This window comes from Bos mutus, chromosome 13 (assembly GCF_027580195.1).
Source record: "Bos mutus isolate GX-2022 chromosome 13, NWIPB_WYAK_1.1, whole genome shotgun sequence".
NCBI classification, from domain to species: domain Eukaryota; kingdom Metazoa; phylum Chordata; class Mammalia; order Artiodactyla; family Bovidae; genus Bos; species Bos mutus.
In genome coordinates this window covers 28,180,825-28,201,817 of record NC_091629.1, presented here as the reverse complement: position 1 = coordinate 28,201,817, position 20,993 = coordinate 28,180,825, and the positions used below count along the sequence as shown (strand labels likewise).

Genomic DNA, 20,993 nt, shown 5'->3' with positions numbered 1-20,993 from the left:
CATATGGTCAATAATGGTTAGCCCACCTCATCATTATATGATATGTAAGGTTATACTGATAAGAAAAAAAAAACATCAAACAAGTTAACTGACTTCAATCTTTTACCTCCAAAGGTATTGGTTTAACCATGCTCCTCCTCCTACAATGTATCTGCTGACACTGGACAGTGCAGCTGGCATGTTAACTTCCTGTTATTTATAACCTCTGAAGGCAGAAGAGAAAAATCAGAGTCTGCTTACTCAGAGGAGCAACAAACAATGGATCCCAAAAGCCAGAGGGTGAAGCTTAATGATGGCCACTTCATTCCTGTCCTGGGATTTGGAACCTATGCACCTGAGGAGGTAAGAGTAGAGGTTTGGGGTTGAGATATAATATAAATAGTAGTGGATGTGACATGAGTAGAAGGGGACTTGAGTTGTCAAGCACTGAGCTCCAGTGTGACCCTGGGAGGATCACATGGTTTCACTAACCGGGAGAGAACATCCAGTCTCCACTCTGTATCAGGGTCTGAGACTGTGCTCACCTGCAGATTACTCTGGATTCCCCTCCAGTTTCTGTCTCTTTCCCAGCTTATCAGAAGAGGTGAGGCTGTCAGGGACACTGACTGTCAGCTACTTTGCTTTGAGGGAGATTGCAATGGCCAGGTTTCTCGGTATATTTCATTAATTAAAGAACTCTTTCTTCTTTCCAAAAAGACATGACCCAGAGAAGTATTTGAGAAAAAATTTCCTGAAGATGAGGTGACTGAAAACTAATGGGAAGAATTGCTTTTCTACTGTGAGGTGCCTGCTCCATGCCAGGCAAGACACACTAGCTGTGTTTTGCCTTGTACTTCTGTTTCTGCTTGGAAACTTCTAATGGAAGTTTTAGTATCATTTGAAGGGATAAGCTATTGTCTTATATCCAACTTTGAATTCTTGGGAATTCAGTTTCTTTTTATTATAGTCTGCAATACTCAGGCATAAGAGGTGCTAATGGACACATCTCTAGACCTGATGCCAGAAAGTTTGCTGTCCATCTTGTCTTTAGAGCATGTAATTGTGACAAGGGACTGGTCCTGAAACTTTGAGTCTCACTTTTCTAATTTATAAAACAGAAGACAATATTCAGAGACATTTTTCAGATAGAAGATAGGGCTTGTTTACCTGTAGTGCAAAGTGTGATGAGGAAAGGGAAGGGTCCAGGTTATTACTGAGGTTCATTTGTTCATTCCTTAATACATCCCATAAGGCAAGTGATCTTAAGGAAAACCATGACTGAGACCCAACAGAGGAAAGTTAGACCAAGCATCTACTTCCTTGAAAGTAAAAGATTCTGAATTATAGAAACATAAATGCAATATTAGTCAACCTCAAAAGGAAAGTTAATCTCACCATTTGCAACCACACAGATGAACCTGGAGAACATTAAATGAAATAAGCCAGGCATAGAGAACAAATATTTCATGATCTTTTTATAGGTGGAATCTAAAAAAATTGACTCATAGAAGCAGAGAGCGTCAAATGTGTGAATTGTTTTATATCAAATTATGTTTATGGAAATGATTATAGTAATTATAAGGCTATGATGATTGTAAAGCAACCACCGTATTTGATGGTTCCTGTAAAATTAGAGGGACAGTGGTTTGATGATTATGCATTAAAAGTTTTATATGAATTTAATAGCTTAATTTCTTGACCTAAGAGATTCGTTGGAGCTCTGGTTGTGGGAATAACTGCCTTGATTGCCATAATTGCATCAGTTATGGTTTCTGTTGTTGCCCTGTCAAAAGAAGTGCATACTGCCTCATTTGTCGATCATCTGTTCAAAAATGTCTCCGTAGCTCTTACTACGCAGGAAATTATAGATAAGAAAATAGAAAATAAGGTCAATGCTTTAGAAGAAGCAATTCTGCTTATGGGGCAAGAAATTACAAACTTAAAAATTAAATTGTCTCTAAGGTGCCATGCTGAATTTAAATGGATGTTCGTTACCCCTCTACAAGTGAATGAGTCCATGCACTTTTGGCAACGCATTAGGGATCATATTTTAGGCACCTGGAATCATTCAGATTTTAGTATTGATATTTCTAAGTTACATCAGGATATTCAGAATATGAAGCAGGTGGAGTTTGACTTTTCTTCTCAATGGCTTTCTAATTCCCTCTTTGAAAATATGGAGGGGTATCTTTCCCATGGATCCTTTTCTACAATAATGATTAATACGGCCATGTGCTTATGCCTGTTAGTTCTGATTTGTGTAATAGCCCCGTGCCTTTTCAGAATACTCAACCAAAGTGTTTCTGCTCTATCTACTGAGTGTCATACCTATGCTCTAAAAAATAAAAAAGGGGGAGATGTCGGGAGCCATGTTAGGCATTACTGACAAAAAAAAAGAGAGGCCCCAACCCCCTCTCTTTGTCCCACAGGTACGGACCCGGGGTGAAGGAGTTAGACCTTGTGATTCTGACTTGTTTTTTCCTCTCCTCGGCTGAGTTGACTGAAAATGAATATTAAAATGCTTATTGTTCTTGAGAGGAGCATGAGAAGGCACAAAGCCTTCTGCAGCTGTGCTCAGAGAATAATTCATGAAGTTAATCATTGACATTTGTCTAAGGACTTTTACAAAAGAGTGTTCCAGGATGAGCACATAGGCCGCAGCTTGAGGCCATGGGAGGGATTGCTATCTTAAGCCTATTTGTGAGGAAAATGTTTATGGCAAAGGAGTTTACTGAATTTAGGGCTTAGAAATAATTAAAATGGTTAGAAGTTAAAGATTTAAGGAATGTTTTAATGTAATGTTAGTATATTTTACTATAGCTTATAGAGGTTAGGAATTTTAGAGATACTATAGCTAGAAGCCTTTTTAAGAGATAGTGAGCTCAGGATGTTAGGGGCAAACAGGATTTAGAAAGATAAGAAATAAACTAAGGAATGTAGCATGAGTTACAAGGTAATCACAAGTTAACTATAGGACACATAAGAGGAAGTAGATAATAGATGGTAAAGCTGATTCAGAGAGAGAATCGCTGAAGCAGGAACTCTGTTTGAAGGGCAACAATGATTTATGGAGATAATAAATCTGGGTGAGGGGGAACTGAAAATGTCAAACCTCTGACCTAATGCTTTTGTAAAAGTATAAAAGAAAATCTTAAACTTGAAATAAATGCACAGTTCAAGAAAAAAAAAAAAAAAGAAGAAGAAGAAGAAGCAGAGAGCAGAGACATAGTGCTCAGAAACTGAGGACAAGGTTCTGAAGAATGGAAAGATGTTGATCAAAGCTACAGACCTTCAGTTATAAGATACATAAGGCCAGAGACTTGATGTAGAGCATGGTGACTATAGTTAATAATAATAAATCTTAAATGTTCTCACCACACACAAAAGTAACCTATGTGAGGTTATGGATCTTCCGGTAGCTTAATTGTGGTAATCATTTACAATGGATAGCTATATGAGAACATCACTTTTTAAACCTGAATAGATAGTTTTAGATGTATTCTGTGTGGCTTCACCTGTATACTGAGGTCTCAAAAGCTTTCACCTGGTTTCTTGATGCTTTTCAAGTGAATTTAAGTGAAAGTCTCTCAGTTGTGTTTGACTCTTTGTGACCTCATGGACATGTACTATGGAGTTCTCTAGGCCAGAATACTGGAGTGGGTAGCATTCCCCTTCTCTAGGAGATCTTCCCAACCCAGGGATCGAACCCAGGTCTCCCACATTGCAGGCGGATCTTTACCAGCTGAGCCACAAGGGAAGCCCTTTGATGCTTTTACCATGCCCTCATACTTTAGTTGATTTTTCCTCAGACATCTCACAGTATAATTTGTATACATGATTACAACTTTATTTTGAGTCCATTGGATTGTATCAGCAAATCACTGAAACTGGAGGCAGCTTGGGTCCTCTGATGCCTGTGATCAACCACTGGTCACCTGGAATCGAAGGGTTCCTGGGTGTCCATTTAATCACTGACCAGGAATATTCAGGGAAACTGGCATGGGTTTATCACCACACACTTGCAGAATGAACCAAATGCATGAAGAAAAGTTGGTTCTTGGGATGATCAGTCTCGTGCCTTAGCAATCTCTTAATCATGTGGATATTCAATTTCTACCTTTGTTACTCATGTAGGTTCCTAAGAGTGAAGCCCTGGAGGCCACCAAATTTGCTATAGAGGTTGGGTTCCGCCATGTGGACAGTGCTCATTTGTATCAAAATGAGGAGCAGGTTGGCCAGGCCATTCGAAGCAAGATTGCAGATGGCACTGTGAAGAGAGAAGACATATTCTACACTTCAAAGGTGCTGTGTGTGGTGTGTGTGTGCACATATGTGCAAGTGATTGTGTGAAGGTGACAATTAGGTAATAGGATCCATAGTTAGGTGAATGTTGTCTATTGGTACAGATTTTTTTGCACATATTTACATCTTAAATCTAGTATCCTCTTCTCTTCCCCCTCCCAAAAGAGAGAGTGATTATAACTATTTCATCATTGCTGTGTTCAAATTTTAATTTTAATTTAAAGTCACTTTACTTCTCTGAACGTAACAGAGCAGTGTGATTTAGTATGGGCTAATGAATCAAACCCATTCACTGGAATGGGTGAATTTAACTCAGATGACCATTATATCTACTACTGTGGGCAGGAATCCCTTAGAAGAAATGCAGTAGCCATCATGGTCAACAAAAGAGTCTGAAATGCAGTACTTGGATGCAATCTCAAAAACGACAGAATGATCTCTGTTCTTTTCCAAGGCAAACCATTCAGTATCACAGTAATCCAAGCCTGTGCCCCAACCAGTAACGCTGAAGAAGCTGAAGTTGAACAGTTCCATGAAGACTTACAAGAACTTTTAGAACTAACACACACAAAAAAAGATGTCCTTTTCATTATAGGGGACTGGAATGCAAAAGTAGGAAGTCAAGAAACACCTGGGGTAACAGACTAACTTGGCCTTGGAATACAGAATGAAGCAGGGCAAAGGTTAATAGAGTTTTGCCAAGAGAACACACTGGTCATAGCAAACACCCACTTTCAACAACACAAGAGAAGACTCTACACATGGACATCACCAGATAGTCAACACGGAAATCATATTGATTATATTCTTTGCAGCCAAGATGGAGAAGCTCTATACAGTCAGCAGAAACAAGATCTGGAGCTGACTATGGCTCAGATCATTAACTCCTTACTGCCAAATTCAGACTTAAATTGAAGAAAGTAGGGAAAACCAATAGACCATTCAGGTATGACCTAAATCAGATCGCATATGATTATACAGTGGAAGTGAGAAATAGATTTAAGAGACTAGATCTGATAGATAGAGTGCCTGATGAATTATGGACAGAGGTTCATGACATTGTACAGCAGACAGGGATCAAGACCATCCACATGGAAAAGAAATGCAAAAAAGCAAAATGGCTGTCTGAGGAGGCCTTACAAATAATAGCTGTGAAAAGAAGAGAAGCAAAAAGCAAAGGAGAAAAGGAAATATATAAGCATCTGAATGCAGAGTTCCAAAGAATAGCAAGTAGAGATAAGAAAGACTTCCTCAGTGATTAACACAAAGAAATAGACGAAAACAACAGAATGGGAAGACTAGAGATCTCTTCAAGAAAATTAGAGATACCAAGGGAACATTTCATGCAAAGATGGGCTCGATAAAGGACAGAAATGGCATGGACCAAACAGAAGCAGAAGATATTAAGGAAAGGTGGCAAGAATACACAGAAGAACTGTATAAAAAAGATCTTCACGACCAAGATAATCACAATAGTGTGATAACTCACCTAGAGACAGACATCCTGGAATGTGAAGTCAAGTGGGCCTTAGAAAGCATCACTACAAACAAAGCTAGTGGAGGGGATGGAATTCCAGTTGAGCTATTTCAAATCCTGAGATGATGCTGTGAAAGTGCTTCACTCAATATGCCAGCAAATTTGGAAAACTCAGCAGTGGCCACAGGACTGGAAAAGGTCCGTTTTCATTCCAATCGCAAAGAAAGGCAATGCCAAAGAATGCTCAAACTACCGCACAATTGCACTCATCTCACACGCTAGTAAAGTAATGCTCAAAATTCTCCAAGCCAGGCTTCAGCAATATGTGAACTGTGAACTTCTAGATGTTCAGCTGGTTTTAGAAAAGGCAGAGGAACCAGAGATCAAATTGCCAACATCTGCTGGATCATGGAAAAAACAAGAGAGTTCCAGAAAAACATCTATTTCTGCTTTATTGACTATGCCAAAGCCTTTGACTGTGTGGATCACAATAAACTGTGGAAAGTTCTCAAAGAGATGGGAATACCAGACCACCTCACCTGCCTGTATGCAGAAACCTGTATGCAGGTCAGGAAGCAACAGTTAGAACTGGACATGGAACAACAGACTGGTTCCAAATAGGAAAAGGAGTACATCAAGGCTGTATATTGTCACCCTGCTTATTTAACTTCTATGCAGAGTACATCATGAGAAATGCTGGGCTGGAAGGAGCACAAGCTGGAATCAAGATTGCCAGGAGAAATATCAATAACCTCAGATATGCAGATGACACCACCCTTATGGCAGAAAGTGAAGAGGAACTAAAAAGCCTTTTGATGAAAGTGAAAGAGGAGAGTGAAAAAGTGGGCTTAAAGCTCAACATTCAGAAAACTAAGATCATGGCATCTTGTCCCATCACTTCATGGGAAATAGATGGGGAAACAGTGGAAACAGTGTCAGACTTTATTTTTGGGGGCTCCAAAATCACTGCAGATGGTGATTGCAGCCATGAAATTAAAAGATGCTTACTCCTTGGAAGGAAAGTTATGACCAATCTAGATAGTATATTCAAAAGCAGGGACATTACTTTGCCAACAAAGGTCCATCTAATCAAGGGTATGGTTTTTCCAGTGGTCATGTATGGATGTGAGTGTTGGACTGTGAAGAAAGCTGAGCACCGAAGAATTGATGCTTTTGAACTGTGGTGTTGGAGAAGACTCTTGAGAGTCCCTTGGACTGCAAGGAGATCCAACCAGTCCATTCTAAAGGAGATCAGTCCTGGGTGTTCTTTTTTGTTGTTGTTGTCTTTCATTGATTTAATTTAGAGTAACTTTTTACTAGTTTTAACAGCGAATCTTAAAGTTACAATTGGTTTCATATCCTAGTGAATTTGAATTTTATGAAAACTATTACCACTAGAGTTATTTTAAGTTTTTTTTTAATTTTTAAAAATATAAATGTATTTATTTTAATTGGAGGATAATTACTTTACAATATTGTATTGATTTTGCCATACATCGACATGAATCTGCCACGGTGTTCTTTGGACGGATTGATGCTAAAGCTGAAACTCTAATCCTTTGGCCACCTCATGCGAAGAGTTGACTCATTGGAAAAGACTCTGATGCTGGGAGGGACTGGGGGCAGGAGGAGAAGGGGATGACAGAGGATGAGATGGCTGGATGGCATTGCCGACTTGTTGGACATTAGTTTGAGTGAACTCTGGGAGTTGGTGATGGACAGGGAGGCCTGGTGTGCTGCAATTCATGGGGTCACAAAGAGTCAGACATGACTGAGCGACTGAACTGAATATATCAAACAGAAAGAAGTATGATTAGATTATAGTTTCCTTATCATCTGGGAGACTTCCCAAATTTCTTCACATTCTGACTCTCACATCTCAGCTGTATCAGTAAGAGAGCATTAGGGCGTCACTTTGTATATTACAGAAGATCTAGCCAAAGTGTGTAGAATTATGTTCTGCACATGTTAATATGTTCAAAGCACCTTCCCCTAGGTTCGGTTAGGTTCAGTTCAGTTCAGTCACTCAGTCGTGTCCAACTCTTTGTGACCCCATGAATTGCAGCTCGCCAGGCCTCCCTGTCCATCACCAACTCCCAGAGTTCACTCAAACTCATGTGCATCAAGTCGGTGATGCCATCCAGCCATCTCATCCTCGGTCATCCCCTTCTTCTCCTGCCCCCAATCCCTCCCAGTGTCAGAGTCTTTCCAATGAGTCAACTCTTCACATGAGGTGGCCAAAGTACTGGAGTTTCAGCTTTAGCATCATTCCTTCCAAAGAACACCCAGGACTGATCTCCTTTAGAATGGACTGGTTGGATCTCCTTGCAGTCCAAGGGACTCTCAAGAGTCTTCTCCAACATCACAGTTCAAAAGCATCAATTCTTCAGCGCTCAGCTTTCTTCACAGTCCAACACTCACATCCATACATGACCACTGGAAAAACCACAGCCTTGACTAGACCGACCTTTGTTGGCAAAGTAATGTCTCTGCTTTTGAATATACTATCTAGATTGGTCATAACTTTCTTCCAAGGAGTAAGCATCTTTTAATTTCATGGCTGCAATCACCATCTGCAGTGATTTTGGAGCCCCCAAAAATAAAGTCTGACACTGTTTCCACTGTTTCCCCATCTATTTCCCATGAAGTGATGGGACAAGATGCCATGATCTTAGTTTTCTGAATGTTGAGCTTTAAGCCCACTTTTTCACTCTCCTCTTTCACTTTCATCAAAAGGCTTTTTAGTTCCTCTTCACTTTCTGCCATAAGGGTGGTGTCATCTGCATATCTGAGGTTATTGATATTTCTCCTGGCAATCTTGATTCCAGCTTGTGCTCCTTCCAGCCCAGCATTTCTCATGATGTACTCTGCATAGAAGTTAAATAAGCAGGGTGACAATATACAGCCTTGACGTACTCCTTTTCCTATTTGGAACCAGTCTGTTGTTCCATGTCCAGTTCTAACTATTTCTTCCTGACCTGCATACAGGTTTCTCAAGAGGCAGGTGAGGTGGTCTGGTATTCCCATCTCTTTCAGAACTTTACTTGGTTTACTGTGATCCACACAATTCAAAGGCTTTGGCATCGCCCATAAAGCAGAAATAGATGTTTTTCTGGAACTCTCTTGTTTTTTCCATGATCCAGCGGAAGGTGGCAATTTGATCTCTGGTTCCTCTGCCTTTTCTAAAACCAGCTGAACATCTGGAAGTTCACAGTTCATGTATTGCTGAAGCCTGGCTTGGAGAATTTTGAGCATTACTTTACCAGCATGTGAGATGAGTGCAATTGTGCGGTAGTTTGAGCATTCTTTGGCATTGCCTTTCTTTGCGATTGGAAACGGACCTTTTCCAGTCCTGTGGCCACTGCTGAGTTTTCCAGATTTGCTGGCATATTGAGTGAAGCACTTTCACAGCATCATCTCAGGATTTGAAATAGCTCAACTAGAATTCCATCCCCTCCACTAGCTTTGTTCGTAGTGATGCTTTCTAAGGCCCACTTGACTTCACATTCCAGGATGTCTGTCTCTAGGTGAGTTATCACACTATTGTGATTATCTTGGTCGTGAAGATCTTTTTTATACAGTTCTTCTGTGTATTCTTGCCACCTTTTCTTACTATTTTCTGCTTTTGTTAGGTCCCCTAGATTATGTAATGCTAATTAATTCTGAGAAAATTGACTGTTTGATCAAATTAGACTGTGTGTCCTCTGACACTCTTTCAAACATAATTCAGATGATGGGCTTGGTAATTATTTGATAAGGTTATTTATATTTCAATTCATTTCATTCTTTTGTGAATAGTGAAGTGATGATAAATTCAAACAATGTAGTTTACATGGGTAGATTAGACTTAAAATTGAACTCCAGAAGAAAAGGGGCATTTTTTTTAAAGTGGTCATCCATTTCTAACAAATAGAAAATGTCTAATTATTGAGTGAAATGAGTCAGACAAAATTAGCTACAGTGTTCATTTCATACAACTTCCTTTTTTTAACCTCTGCAGCTTTGGTGCAATTCCCTTCAACCAGAGTTGGTCCGACCAGCCTTGGAAAAGTCATTGCAAAATCTTCAACTGGACTATGTCGATCTCTATATTATTCATTCTCCAGTGTCTCTGAAGGTTAGCAATCTGCTTTTGTATTCAATCATATGTATTTTTTTTTCTTGCCTCAGAGTGCTTATAAACTTGAATGGATGGTTGACTTAAGACTTTCTTAGTAGGTTGAAGAGATGATTACACTAGAGTAGAATCCCCCAAATAATCATTTCTGATTATCTTTTTACTGGGCTTCCTTGAATCCTTAGTTCTGTTACATGCCTCCCAGAGAAAGGCATTCAACAATAATCTCATATGCTTTGCTCAAAAACTTGGTAAAATATAAATGGGCATTTTTAGCACACAGCCCTGATTATGACTTCTGAATCTCTTGGGATTTTATGAACACAGTTTGGTACAGAGTGGTGAGCAATGACACTGCCTCACACTTGCACAGTCTGAGTTGTTCCCCCTTTCACTCTTTCAAGAGGAGCAGATTTGGTGGTGCTCCCTCTGGGTGGGTCTAAACCTCCCAACCTTTAGAGGGACTTGAGAGACATTGCCTACACTGTTGCCTGACTTCACAATGAGGATTATAGAATGCACTTAGCCATTAAGAACTGCACATGTACACCCATGGCAGATTCATGTCAATGTATGGCAAAACCAATACAATATTGTAAAGTAAAAAAATAAATAAATAAATAAAACTGAGATTTAAAAAAAAAAGAACCACAAGGGGAATTTCCTGGCAGTCCAGTGGTTAGGATTCCATGCATTCACTGCTGAGGCAAGTTAAGTTGAGGGAAGGAGTTCAATCCTGTTCTGGGAACTAAGATCCAGCAAGCTGTAGCCAAAAACAAAACAACAGCAACAACAAATGTATTACGTAGAACTCTTGATTTTAAGTTACAGAAATCTACTCAAGCCATCCTATGCAGAAGAGTCTATTTGACTATGTATATCCTAGCCATGGACAGATTTAAGGATTTGCAATACTCTTCAGTAATGTAACCCTTTTTAAAAAATCCCTTATCCTGTCATTACTCTTTATTTTTACTGAACATGAACATTTGCTTTATTTTTACTGAACATGTTCCATTGGTGGCAAATATAGCCTTGGGGGAACTCAAGGTTCATACTCGTGAAATTTAAGAGCATGTCTGGATCTTCAACATTCCGTATCCACCTAAACAAAGTCTTGCTGGTTCATGTGTCTGTCCTAGCGCATCAGATGCTCAGAGGGAAAAGAAAGTCTGATTATCTAGCCCAGGTCAAGTATGCAATCTTTAATCTGGAAATAAAGCCATGTAACTTACTGCCATTCCCAGGACAAGAGAGGCATTTTGCAAGAGTAAAGTATAAGGGGCAGAAAAAAAATTCACATAAGTCACTGATAGTCCCCATTACAATGTATGAAAATTATATTCATTAAAACATATATTAGGTGTAAGAGATTAGTGGGCGCCTGCCTCCTGAAGACATTGCTCATAACTCCATTTGCAAATCACTTTTCTAATATTGGTATCTAGAATATTGCTTTACCTATCTCATAGAGGTTTAGTGCCTGGTCTAGACATGCCTGGCAGCCTAGCTAAATGTGGAGAAATCATTTGGTAACAGCTCTACAATGATTGCTTCTATTCCAGCCAGGGAATAAATTTGTTCCAAAAGATGAAAGTGGAAAACTGATATTTGACTCGGTGGATCTCTGTCACACATGGGAGGTGAGTCTGGGGAGAAGCAAGCCCAGAGGAGGAGCCAGGAGAGGGGGAATTTCTTTCATTTCTTCCACCTGTGAGAATGGGCTGTGGACCATCAAACTCAGCAGTTTATGAACCTAAGGGCTGGGATGCTGGGGTTGTGGGGAGGAATCATTGCTGAAATGTTCACAGAGAAGAACAGTGGAGGAGAATATGGGACAGTGAAGACAGGCATCTATTTCCTTCCTTGTGATATGTCTTCTCTGGGATTTTTCTAATGAGGAGATGGTGATTCTTCTTGTGTCATGACCCTCTTCTCCTTTTTTTTCTTTCTTAAAATCAATGTCAATTCTTGACGTGAGACACTTTTTGCAGATTTTTTCCAACATTTATTCTTGATCTATCACTCATTCCAAGTGACTGTCCACCACCTCTCCCTCCCAGGCCCTGGAGAAGTGTAAGGACGCAGGGCTGACCAAGTCCATTGGGGTGTCCAACTTCAACCACAAGCAGCTGGAGAAGATCCTGAACAAGCCGGGGCTCAAGTACAAGCCTGTCTGCAACCAGGTGAGCAGCTCAGCTCCTCTGCCTCCTGCTCTTCAGAACCTCCTTCTTGCCCTGGCACCTGATGTCTGTCTGTCCTCCCCTCCTGTTTATCCGACATTTGGGGACAGAAGGTTCCAGAGAGCAGAGCTTCTGTCTGGATGGTGTGAATAGAATCCATAACAGTATCTTTGATAAAATCTGGGTGGAAAATATGTGGAGGACTTACCACTAAGTTGTGTAGGAATTGAGGGAAGGTTATGGGGGTGAAGGGGCTTAAACCAGTCCCCCAGAACTTAGAGGAAGGAGGCCTTTCCCTGAGCTGAAAGGGTGATCACTAATCAGATGTGAAAGTTCCTCAGAGGGAACTGTGTACAAGAAGGAAGACCATGAAAACACAGAATGAGAAGTAAATAACAAAGGGAAAAATCAGCTGAGATAGGTGTTAAATGTTTGTGTGGGGTCTAGATGCCTGAATCCTTAGTCTTGTGTCTCTACATTCATTGGTCTTCATCATGGAGCACGGTACAGAAAAGTTTGCTGGAGACAATGAAGGTCTGTCAAGTCAGATGGATTAAGTTAAAGGCTTATGGTGATACTAACTGTAGATATTCACTCAGGAACATTTACTTAGCTTAGAGCACATCTGATCATTTACTCAGTCTTGGACTGGTTCTCCCATCAATGTCCATCGTAAAATTAACTGGTTAAGCACACTTGTCTATGTCTGTTTCTGCACTCTTACATTTTTGGTTCTATTTTTACTTTATTGTGGTGAGAAAACTTAACATGAGATCTAATCTCATAAAAAATGTTTAAGTATTCAGTACAATACAGTGTTGTTTAAAATACAGTGTTGTACAGCAGATCTAGAATGTATTCATCTTGTATAATTGAGACTTCACACCCATGATTAGCAAATCTGGATTCCTCCTTCCTCCCATCCCCTGGTGACCATCTCTCCACTGTTTAATTCTAAGTTTGACCGATCTACATATATAAGTGAGATGTGATATATATGTAATGTAATCTTTATCCTGGTTAAATGGTCTTATTTCAAATGTATCATAATGTCTCTAATGTACAACTTGAAGTCAAGGATAAAGAATCTCCTATAGCAGAATTCTTTGCAAGCCGAGTGTAGCTTACATAATTCAAGAAATATACATATATCAATTATATATATGTTTTTCAATTTTAGAAATTAAAATATTAATGTGATTCTAACATCAATTTTGCCTATATTTGTTTATTATGAAAAATTTCAGATATTAGAAGAGTTAAGATTATAACAGGAAATATACATGTATTTAATTTTATGTATTTATTATGTATTCTATATTTAATAAATAAAGATCTATAACACTTTGTTGACCTGTATCTTATGCGGTTCCCATGTCACATTGAGCCACGTTTCTCAAGGTTTTTTCACCGAGAATGACCACTAAAGTATTCTGTTACCAGAATATCTAGACAAGCTTTTGACAGATTCACTGTATTTATCGTTGTTTTGTGACATTAATTAGTATGCATGTGCATGTGCTCAGTCATGTCCGACTCTTTGCAACCCTGTGGACTGTAGCCCGCCAGGCTCCTCTGTCCATGGGATTCTCCAGACAAGAATACTGGAGTGGATTGCCATGCCCTCCTCCAGGGGATCTTCCTGACCTTGGGATCAAACCTGCATCTCTCACATTGGCAGGAGGGTTCTTTACAACTAGCACCACCGGGGAAGCCTCCACACTTATCCCTACAAGACAGGGTAAAAACTTAACTCCTTGTCACTAATCGTCAGTTTCTGAGAAAGGATTTATTGTAATAATCATCATCCCCGGAGGAAAATATTTTTGTTCTTTCCACCTCTTTCATCACTAGGGCTTCAGGGATTTTTATTTACTCTGTGTGCTATACTTGTTTTCACTCGTGATTCCTTCTGATGCTCAAGTCTACCCAAATGTCACCAGTGGGCTCCCCATCAAAGTGGTTCTTTTGTCCTCAAGTCATTTGTCCATAAGTCTTTGTGCAATTTCTTGCTGCTGGCACAGTTTGATGTCCGTGATTCTGACAGCTCTTTTCCTGTCCCTGATCTGGAATTAGGCAAGTGTCCTGGTGGTGTCCAGTGGTGTTCGGCAACCAAAATCTGGTTCCTAGAGTTGCTTCTTCTCAAGAATGTCATTATTTTTGTTTTTATCTTTTCAGGAGACAGCAATAAAATTTCTTTTTTAAAAAAATATCATGCCTGTATACGAGAAAGCAAAAGAGACACTAATGTATAGAACAGTCTTATGGACTCTGTGGGAGAGGGAGAGGGTGGGAAGATTTGGGAGAATGGCATTGAAACATGTATAGTATCATGTATGAAATGAGTCACCAGTCCAGGTTCGATGCTCGATACTGGATGCTTGGGGCTGGTGCACTGGGTCGACCCAGAGGGATGGTATGGGGAGGGAGGAGGGAGGAGGGTTCAGGATGGGGAACACATGTATACCTGTGGTGGATTCATTTCGATATTTGGCAAAACCAGTACAATATTGTAAAGTTTAAAAATAAAATAAAATTTAAAAAATATATCATGACTTAAGGTTGATGTTTTAAGTTATAATTTGATGTGATGCAGTTTTTTCTTTAGCATTTTTAAGCTTTTAATCTTTGTAATATTAATATTGTCTTTTCATATAAACTGACACTCTTCTATCTTCCATTCTATAGGTGGAATGTCACCCTTACCTCAACCAGAGCAAACTGTTAGAGTTCTGCAAGTCACATGATATTGTCCTAGTTGCTTATGCTGCTCTGGGAGCCCAACTATTGTCAGAATGGTATGAACATTACTGAAGACAACAAAGAGATTCTCTAAAACTCAGTTTTTGAAGAAATATTTTAATCTTAATGTAACAGTGCTCTGGAGATAACTCTCATTTGGCAGGGGAAGAGGAGAGAGATGGGAGAAACCCTTCTCTTTTGTCTTCCCATCCATCACCCAGCCAATTTTTACATTTCATGTATCTTGTTGTAAAATGTTAAAATGCAAGTCTGCAATAAATTTATATATAATTCCATATTTGAGAACTAAGACATAAACTTAAGTCATGATTCACTTATTTATTAACTGATGAATACATTACTAACGAATACTAAACTTTTCAAGCTTCCCTTACCTTATGTCTAAAATCAGGATAATATTAAGTACCTCCCAGGTCTATGATGATCAAAAAATAACAAGTTGAATCATTTTAGTAAACATTTATTTATAGGAGTATTGCATGATGAAAACAACAATGAAATGAATAGTTCTCCTCTTTGGACTACTTGATTTTTATCAACGCTTGAGAACAGTGAAAATTTAAAAATTTCCTGGTCTTCTCCATCTCATTTTCTTTTCACTCCCTTGTATTTACTTTAGAGTTGTGATTATAAAAGAAAAACAACCACTAAGAACTAAAAACAGAAAAAAAATTTTACAAGATTGGCAGTACTCACAAGCATGCATCAAATGCCTGGGAGAGCTTTGAAAACGCAAACTGCCAAGTGCCACAGTTGAGTTTCTGATTCAGTTTGTCTGCAGTTAAGCCATGGAGTTTGCATTTCTAGGAAGATCCTAGGTGATGCTGATGCTTCTGGCCCATGGACCACACTTTGAGAAGCATTGGTCTAGAGTGAACCTACTTGGTCTGTTTGAGAAGCCTCCTTAGAAACTGAGTACTTAGTCTCAGCTCCTCAGCATTTCTGAATTTCCTTCCAGGGTGAACTCAAACAACCCGTTCTCTTGGAGGACCTGGTTCTTTGTGCCATTGCCAAAAAGCACAAGCAAACCCCAGCTCTGGTTGCCCTTCACTACCAGGTACAACGTGGAGTTGTGGTTCTGGCCAAGAGTTTCAACAAGAAGAGGATCAAAGAGAATATGCAGGTGATGATGAGTGGGGCTGTGGGCAGAGGGCTCCTAAGGAATATCCTTCACGAGGGTCATTCTTTGTCTATCTCTAAAGACTTTCCTTGAGTCAAGACAAGTCACCTATTCTTCCCCATGCATGAATGTGTTGTGTGTTCCTGGTGATTTTCTCCTCCTGATGTGGCAACAAGAGAGGTGGCATGGCTGGAGAGGGTTCAGGTTGGACAGAAAGCAGAGATTTTTGTTTCAGCATTACATCAGCCATTTATTCTGTCACCTTGTGCAAATGACATCTCATTTTCTTTGTTCTCAATTGACTAAATTGTGTTATGTGATTCCCATAGATCATCTAGGCTGCTCTGACAAACACCACAGATTGTGTGGCATAGAAACAATTGAAATTTGTAGTCTCACCTCTGGAGGTGGAGATCCGAGATCGGGGTGCCCATGTGGTCAGGTGAGGGCCCTCCTCCGGGTCACAGGCTTCTCCTTGTATCTTAACTTGGTAGAGGGGGCAACAGAGCTCTCCTAAGTCTCTTATATGAATATGATATTGTTTAAATCTCATTCATGAGGGCCCCACCATCATAACCTAATTAATCACTCTTCAAGGGCCCATTTCTACACCATCACAGCAGTGATCTTGAACCTCTAAATTATCATGATTTTATTTTACATTTCCCTGAATAGTAATGTAGCTTCATTTTTATACTTCATTTAATCTCCATGAGCTTTTGCTGTTTCAAAGTTCCTATGTAAGACCGTGCCCATTTTTGCTGAGATGTCTTTTGATTTGTGTGTTTGAGATCGTTATTGTACTCTTAGCCATAGCTGTACAAGAAACTCTCCCCAGTTTCAGGGTTTAATGCAGAGATCAGATATGCTTCTCTTGATTCTATAGTTTGACGATCAGCCTGCACTCAGCTCAGCTGTTGTCCTCTTGTCTGGGCTCTCGTGCATTTGCAGTTCAGTGCAGAGCAGCTCGGGAGTTCTGCTTTAGCAAGTGGATGTGGCTCTTGTAAGAGGAGCCTGCACATCTTTCCATCTAGTTTTTCATACATGTTTGGCTAGACTGTGGTCAACTAACCTGGTCTTCATCTCAGCACAATGCTATGATCTCCAGTCAGTGAGTGGGGAAAAATCCCCTTCATGTCTGGACTCAGAACTAACTCACCACTTCTGGGAAATATCACAGTCCAATGCAAATATCACTGTCCAAGGCAGGTTACAGCTCAGGTCAAGTCAAGGGGAAGGGAAATTGTCCCCTGAAAAACTGTTTCCATTTAAATTTGATTCTGTAATATAGCTGAAACTGATTTTCTAATAAGATATGAAAAGAAAATGGAAATCTAAAGGTCCATATTTTTCTACAGATTTTCATTGTCAACTCTGTCATATATTAAGTGTCCATAAGTAAATTTCTGACATCTCTTCTACTTAACAATTCAGTTTTCTGTACTGTCTTATTATAGTGGAAAATAAGTCTTGCTTTTCAGAATGGCACATTCTCCTTCCTTAAAGAGATCTTTGCTACTTTTCACTAGCTGTTCCTTGATGTAAATTTAGTATCACTTTCCCAACTCCCACAAAAGAATACATGTTTAAGTCTTAGGTTCATGTTGCATTGAAACACTAGAATGCTTTGGAGAAAACTGATTTCTTTACAACATTGAGATTTCCTTGCTATGATTATGAGATGAATTTCTAATTATTTAGGTGTGCTTTAATATTTTAAGCACATTTCATAACTTTTTTCCTTAAAGGCTTTACATAATCCTTTTGGGTTAGATTTACTTGTAGATAATGAATAAGTTTGATATAGGATTATTGGGTAGGTTTTTGGAGGTAGGGCTCCCCCTTACAATTCTTATTAAGTTCAAAGTTATATCATATTTAGGGGGTGTTGGGAAGAAGAAAAACAGCTTAATGCGTGGTAAAATGCAGGTATTTTGTAGGCATTGTCCAACTGCCCCTTTGTTTTTGAAAGAAGATATTTGTTTTTTAATTTTCTGTCTCAAATAATTCACTTAGAAAGATAAGGGACTGATGTGCTATAATCTGTTTAAGGTGGACAGAAAAGGAGAAGGTGTAGGAAGGAGAGGTGAGAACTCAGCAGAGGGTCCCAGGCTTGTTCACCAGGAAGCTGAGGACAGACACGGCTTCCCTGTCCCCTCTTCTTGTCTCCATCCAGCTGAAAGTCCTCCAGTCCCCAGGGGGAGGCCAGCTCCTTGGAGGAGAGGTTAATGTGATTCTTCCTTCCTTCCAGGTGTTTGACTTTGAACTGACTCCGGAAGATATGAAAGCAATCGATGGCCTCAATCGTAATACAAGATACTATGATTTTCAACAGTAAGTGACTTGTATATATTACACACACACTGGTTTCTCTAGCATATAGCTCAGCAGAGGAATAAGCTTTCCTAAAACTTAGTTTTAGGGAGGATGTCCTGATTTCCAGCATAGGAGTAAACCAAGGGCTTCCTGCAGACCTCAGACCAGAAGTTTCCTCCAGGGCTCCATTTACCACTAATAGAAATGTAATTGGGGCCTGGAACAATGCATAAGTAAGGTCTCCAGATTTGACATTGTGGTGAATTCACTACGTTGTGCCTGTAATCCCTGTGCCTGGTGTACCTCCTCTCAGGGCTGAGAGACCTAGTAGACGCAGAGAGCACAGTGCCTGCAGCCCACTGTTCTTTCAGGGACCTGCACGGATATTTCACCTTTAAATCGTTTTAGAATCAGGAGGAAATGATAAATAAGGACTGTGTAATAATCCATCTTGGATTACATTCATGTTTATCCTAATGTATGTGTATGGTCAATTATGTCTGACTCCTGGTGGCCCAGGAACTCTAGCCCTCCAGGCTCCTCTGTCCATGGGATTTCCCAGCAACAATACTGGAGTGGGTTGCCATTTTCTTATCTAGGGGATAAGATCTTCCCAACTTGGGGATCAAACCCACATTTTCAGCATCTCCTATATTGGCAAGTGGATTCTTTAACAGTGAGCCACCTGGGAGTCCCCAAGTTTATCCTAACACAATTGTAAATGTATTGCTGATGTTTTTTGGCAGAGGGGTCCACAAAGCCCAACAGGCATCATTGCTGAGTAGTCACAGTGGGCCTGCTTCCACCCGCTCCTCCTACTGTCTGATGGTTTTCTCCCTAATGGGCATTTCTTGTACTCAGACACCATCCATTTCATCCAAATCCATCCCTTTCCCCCCTGTTACAACACATTTCCTCATCCTTGTAATGTCACCAAATGAATTGCAAGTAGATCATGAGCTTAACTGATGCTCCAGAGAGTGACTGCTGTGTCCTTAGCAGGACACATCCTGGTAAGATCATCTGGGTCTCTAGTTTCTTGAGTCCAGACTTAATCTAGTGCTGCCTTTGTCCAGCAGATGTCTATCCCCTGGGGAGCCCCTACCTCCTTGATTTTGACTTAGTCACAAACCTAGGATTCCAGCTACCTAATTACTGCAGGAGCATGTCAGGACTGAAGAGAAACAGGGCTAATCAAACAGAGAGATATTGGAAAACGTTTAGAGAGAAGCAAATACAAATTAGCGATAAAATGAATATTTAGTTTCAAATGAAAGATCTCAAAACTCTTCTTGTTTGTAAAGAAGATATTTATGTATACATATGCATGTGTTTATAAGTATACCATGATTCTAAGAAAAGACATAATGCTAAATGAAAGTTACTTTTCTGTTCTCAAAAGCTTATAAGTGTGTTCTGTGTTCTCCTTCATTATGCTGTGAATTCCTAGACATATTCATCCTTGTGGGTTTATGTCAACAGCACAACTCTTGGCACATGGAATTGCTCTCAATGCACTCTTTAATGAATTGAATTGAAAAGGACCAAGTTAGAAAGAAAAATCAGGCCATAAGAAAAGATAACAGCAATAATACTAATGAATAAATAATGTGTTGTCATATAAACTAAGAAAATCACAAGTTATAGGTATGATTATTTAGGTGTATGCGGTATTTCTTCAGCTTAATAGTAATTACTCAACGGAGGCATCCTGTATTTTGGGTATGCTCAACATTTTTTCATTGAATGTTTATGAAAAAGAGCAAGGTATTCCTTAACTGTGATTATTCTCATCACTTAGGGCCGAAAGTTCCACCTGTGTCTGAAATGACCTCCACAGCCAGCCCTAGGTCTTGTGCTCCCATATAAATTGTATGCTTATATATTGTATAAGTCATTGTGGAGTAACTGTTACACGTGAATGTTGGGATTGGACATGCAGGTGCAGTGCGCACATGAAGCAGACACCTGGTGTGTGCTTGCTGGGGGAAAAGGAGGGACATGTAGATTTCGAGTTTGAGCCCATTCTGACTGCATCCACAGAGTAATGCTGTCTATGACAACAAGACAGATTTAATAAATCAATCCTCCTCCTTCTCTTTCAGGGGTATTGGTCACCCTGAGTATCCATTTTCTGAAGAATATTAACTGGGTGAGCTGTCCACCATGGCTTCTACCTGAACGTCTTGCTTCTAGGGCTACGAAGAGCGTGTCTATACTTGGTGGAGGTGTTTGAAAGAAGTGCCTGAACTTTTGAAAGATTTTTTTCTTTAAAAACTCTTTATGAAATAACCAAGATTTCAAATATGGGTACTAGTTTTTCCTAACAAAATAATTTGAAAAATAAAAGGGAAAAGATAGAAAATAAAGATAACCTGGTTAACCCATTTAATAAATTTGGTGCATTTCCCTTTGTTGAAAATGAATCAGTCAATCTAAGAAAGAAATAGAAAATTTTATTCAAGCTAAATTTGAGAACTATAACCCAGAAAACTCTGATGGCTGTTCTTCTTCTAGAAGTCAAGGCACGGGGGATGTAAGTTTTGGAGACAGAGGGCTCTACATGAAAAGACATATTATTGACAGTGTACATAATACACATATAAGTGTCATCGTGTTGAGTCATATGACCCCTTGTAAGATCAAGAAGAAATTTGTCTTTTAAGAAGCTGTCTTACTGATGCTGGGAGAATGCGGCTGTTTATGGTTGAGCACGTCCTCACATTGATGGAAGAG

At 39.6% G+C, this 20,993-nt stretch overlaps 1 protein-coding gene across 1 annotated transcript; it reads left to right on the top strand.

The window, feature by feature from the left end:
• The first annotated feature begins 184 nt into the window (after nucleotides 1-184).
• Nucleotides 185-20,653, top strand: LOC102272022 (prostaglandin F synthase 2). The gene is given in 10 exon segments (XM_005901814.3): nucleotides 185-342; nucleotides 4,114-4,281; nucleotides 9,759-9,875; nucleotides 11,441-11,518; nucleotides 11,939-12,061; nucleotides 14,747-14,856; nucleotides 15,780-15,796; nucleotides 15,799-15,944; nucleotides 18,193-18,275; nucleotides 20,363-20,653. Coding segments are annotated over 10 exon segments (969 nt in total). The 5' UTR covers nucleotides 185-258; the 3' UTR covers nucleotides 20,406-20,653.
• The last annotated feature ends 340 nt before the right edge of the window (nucleotides 20,654-20,993 follow it).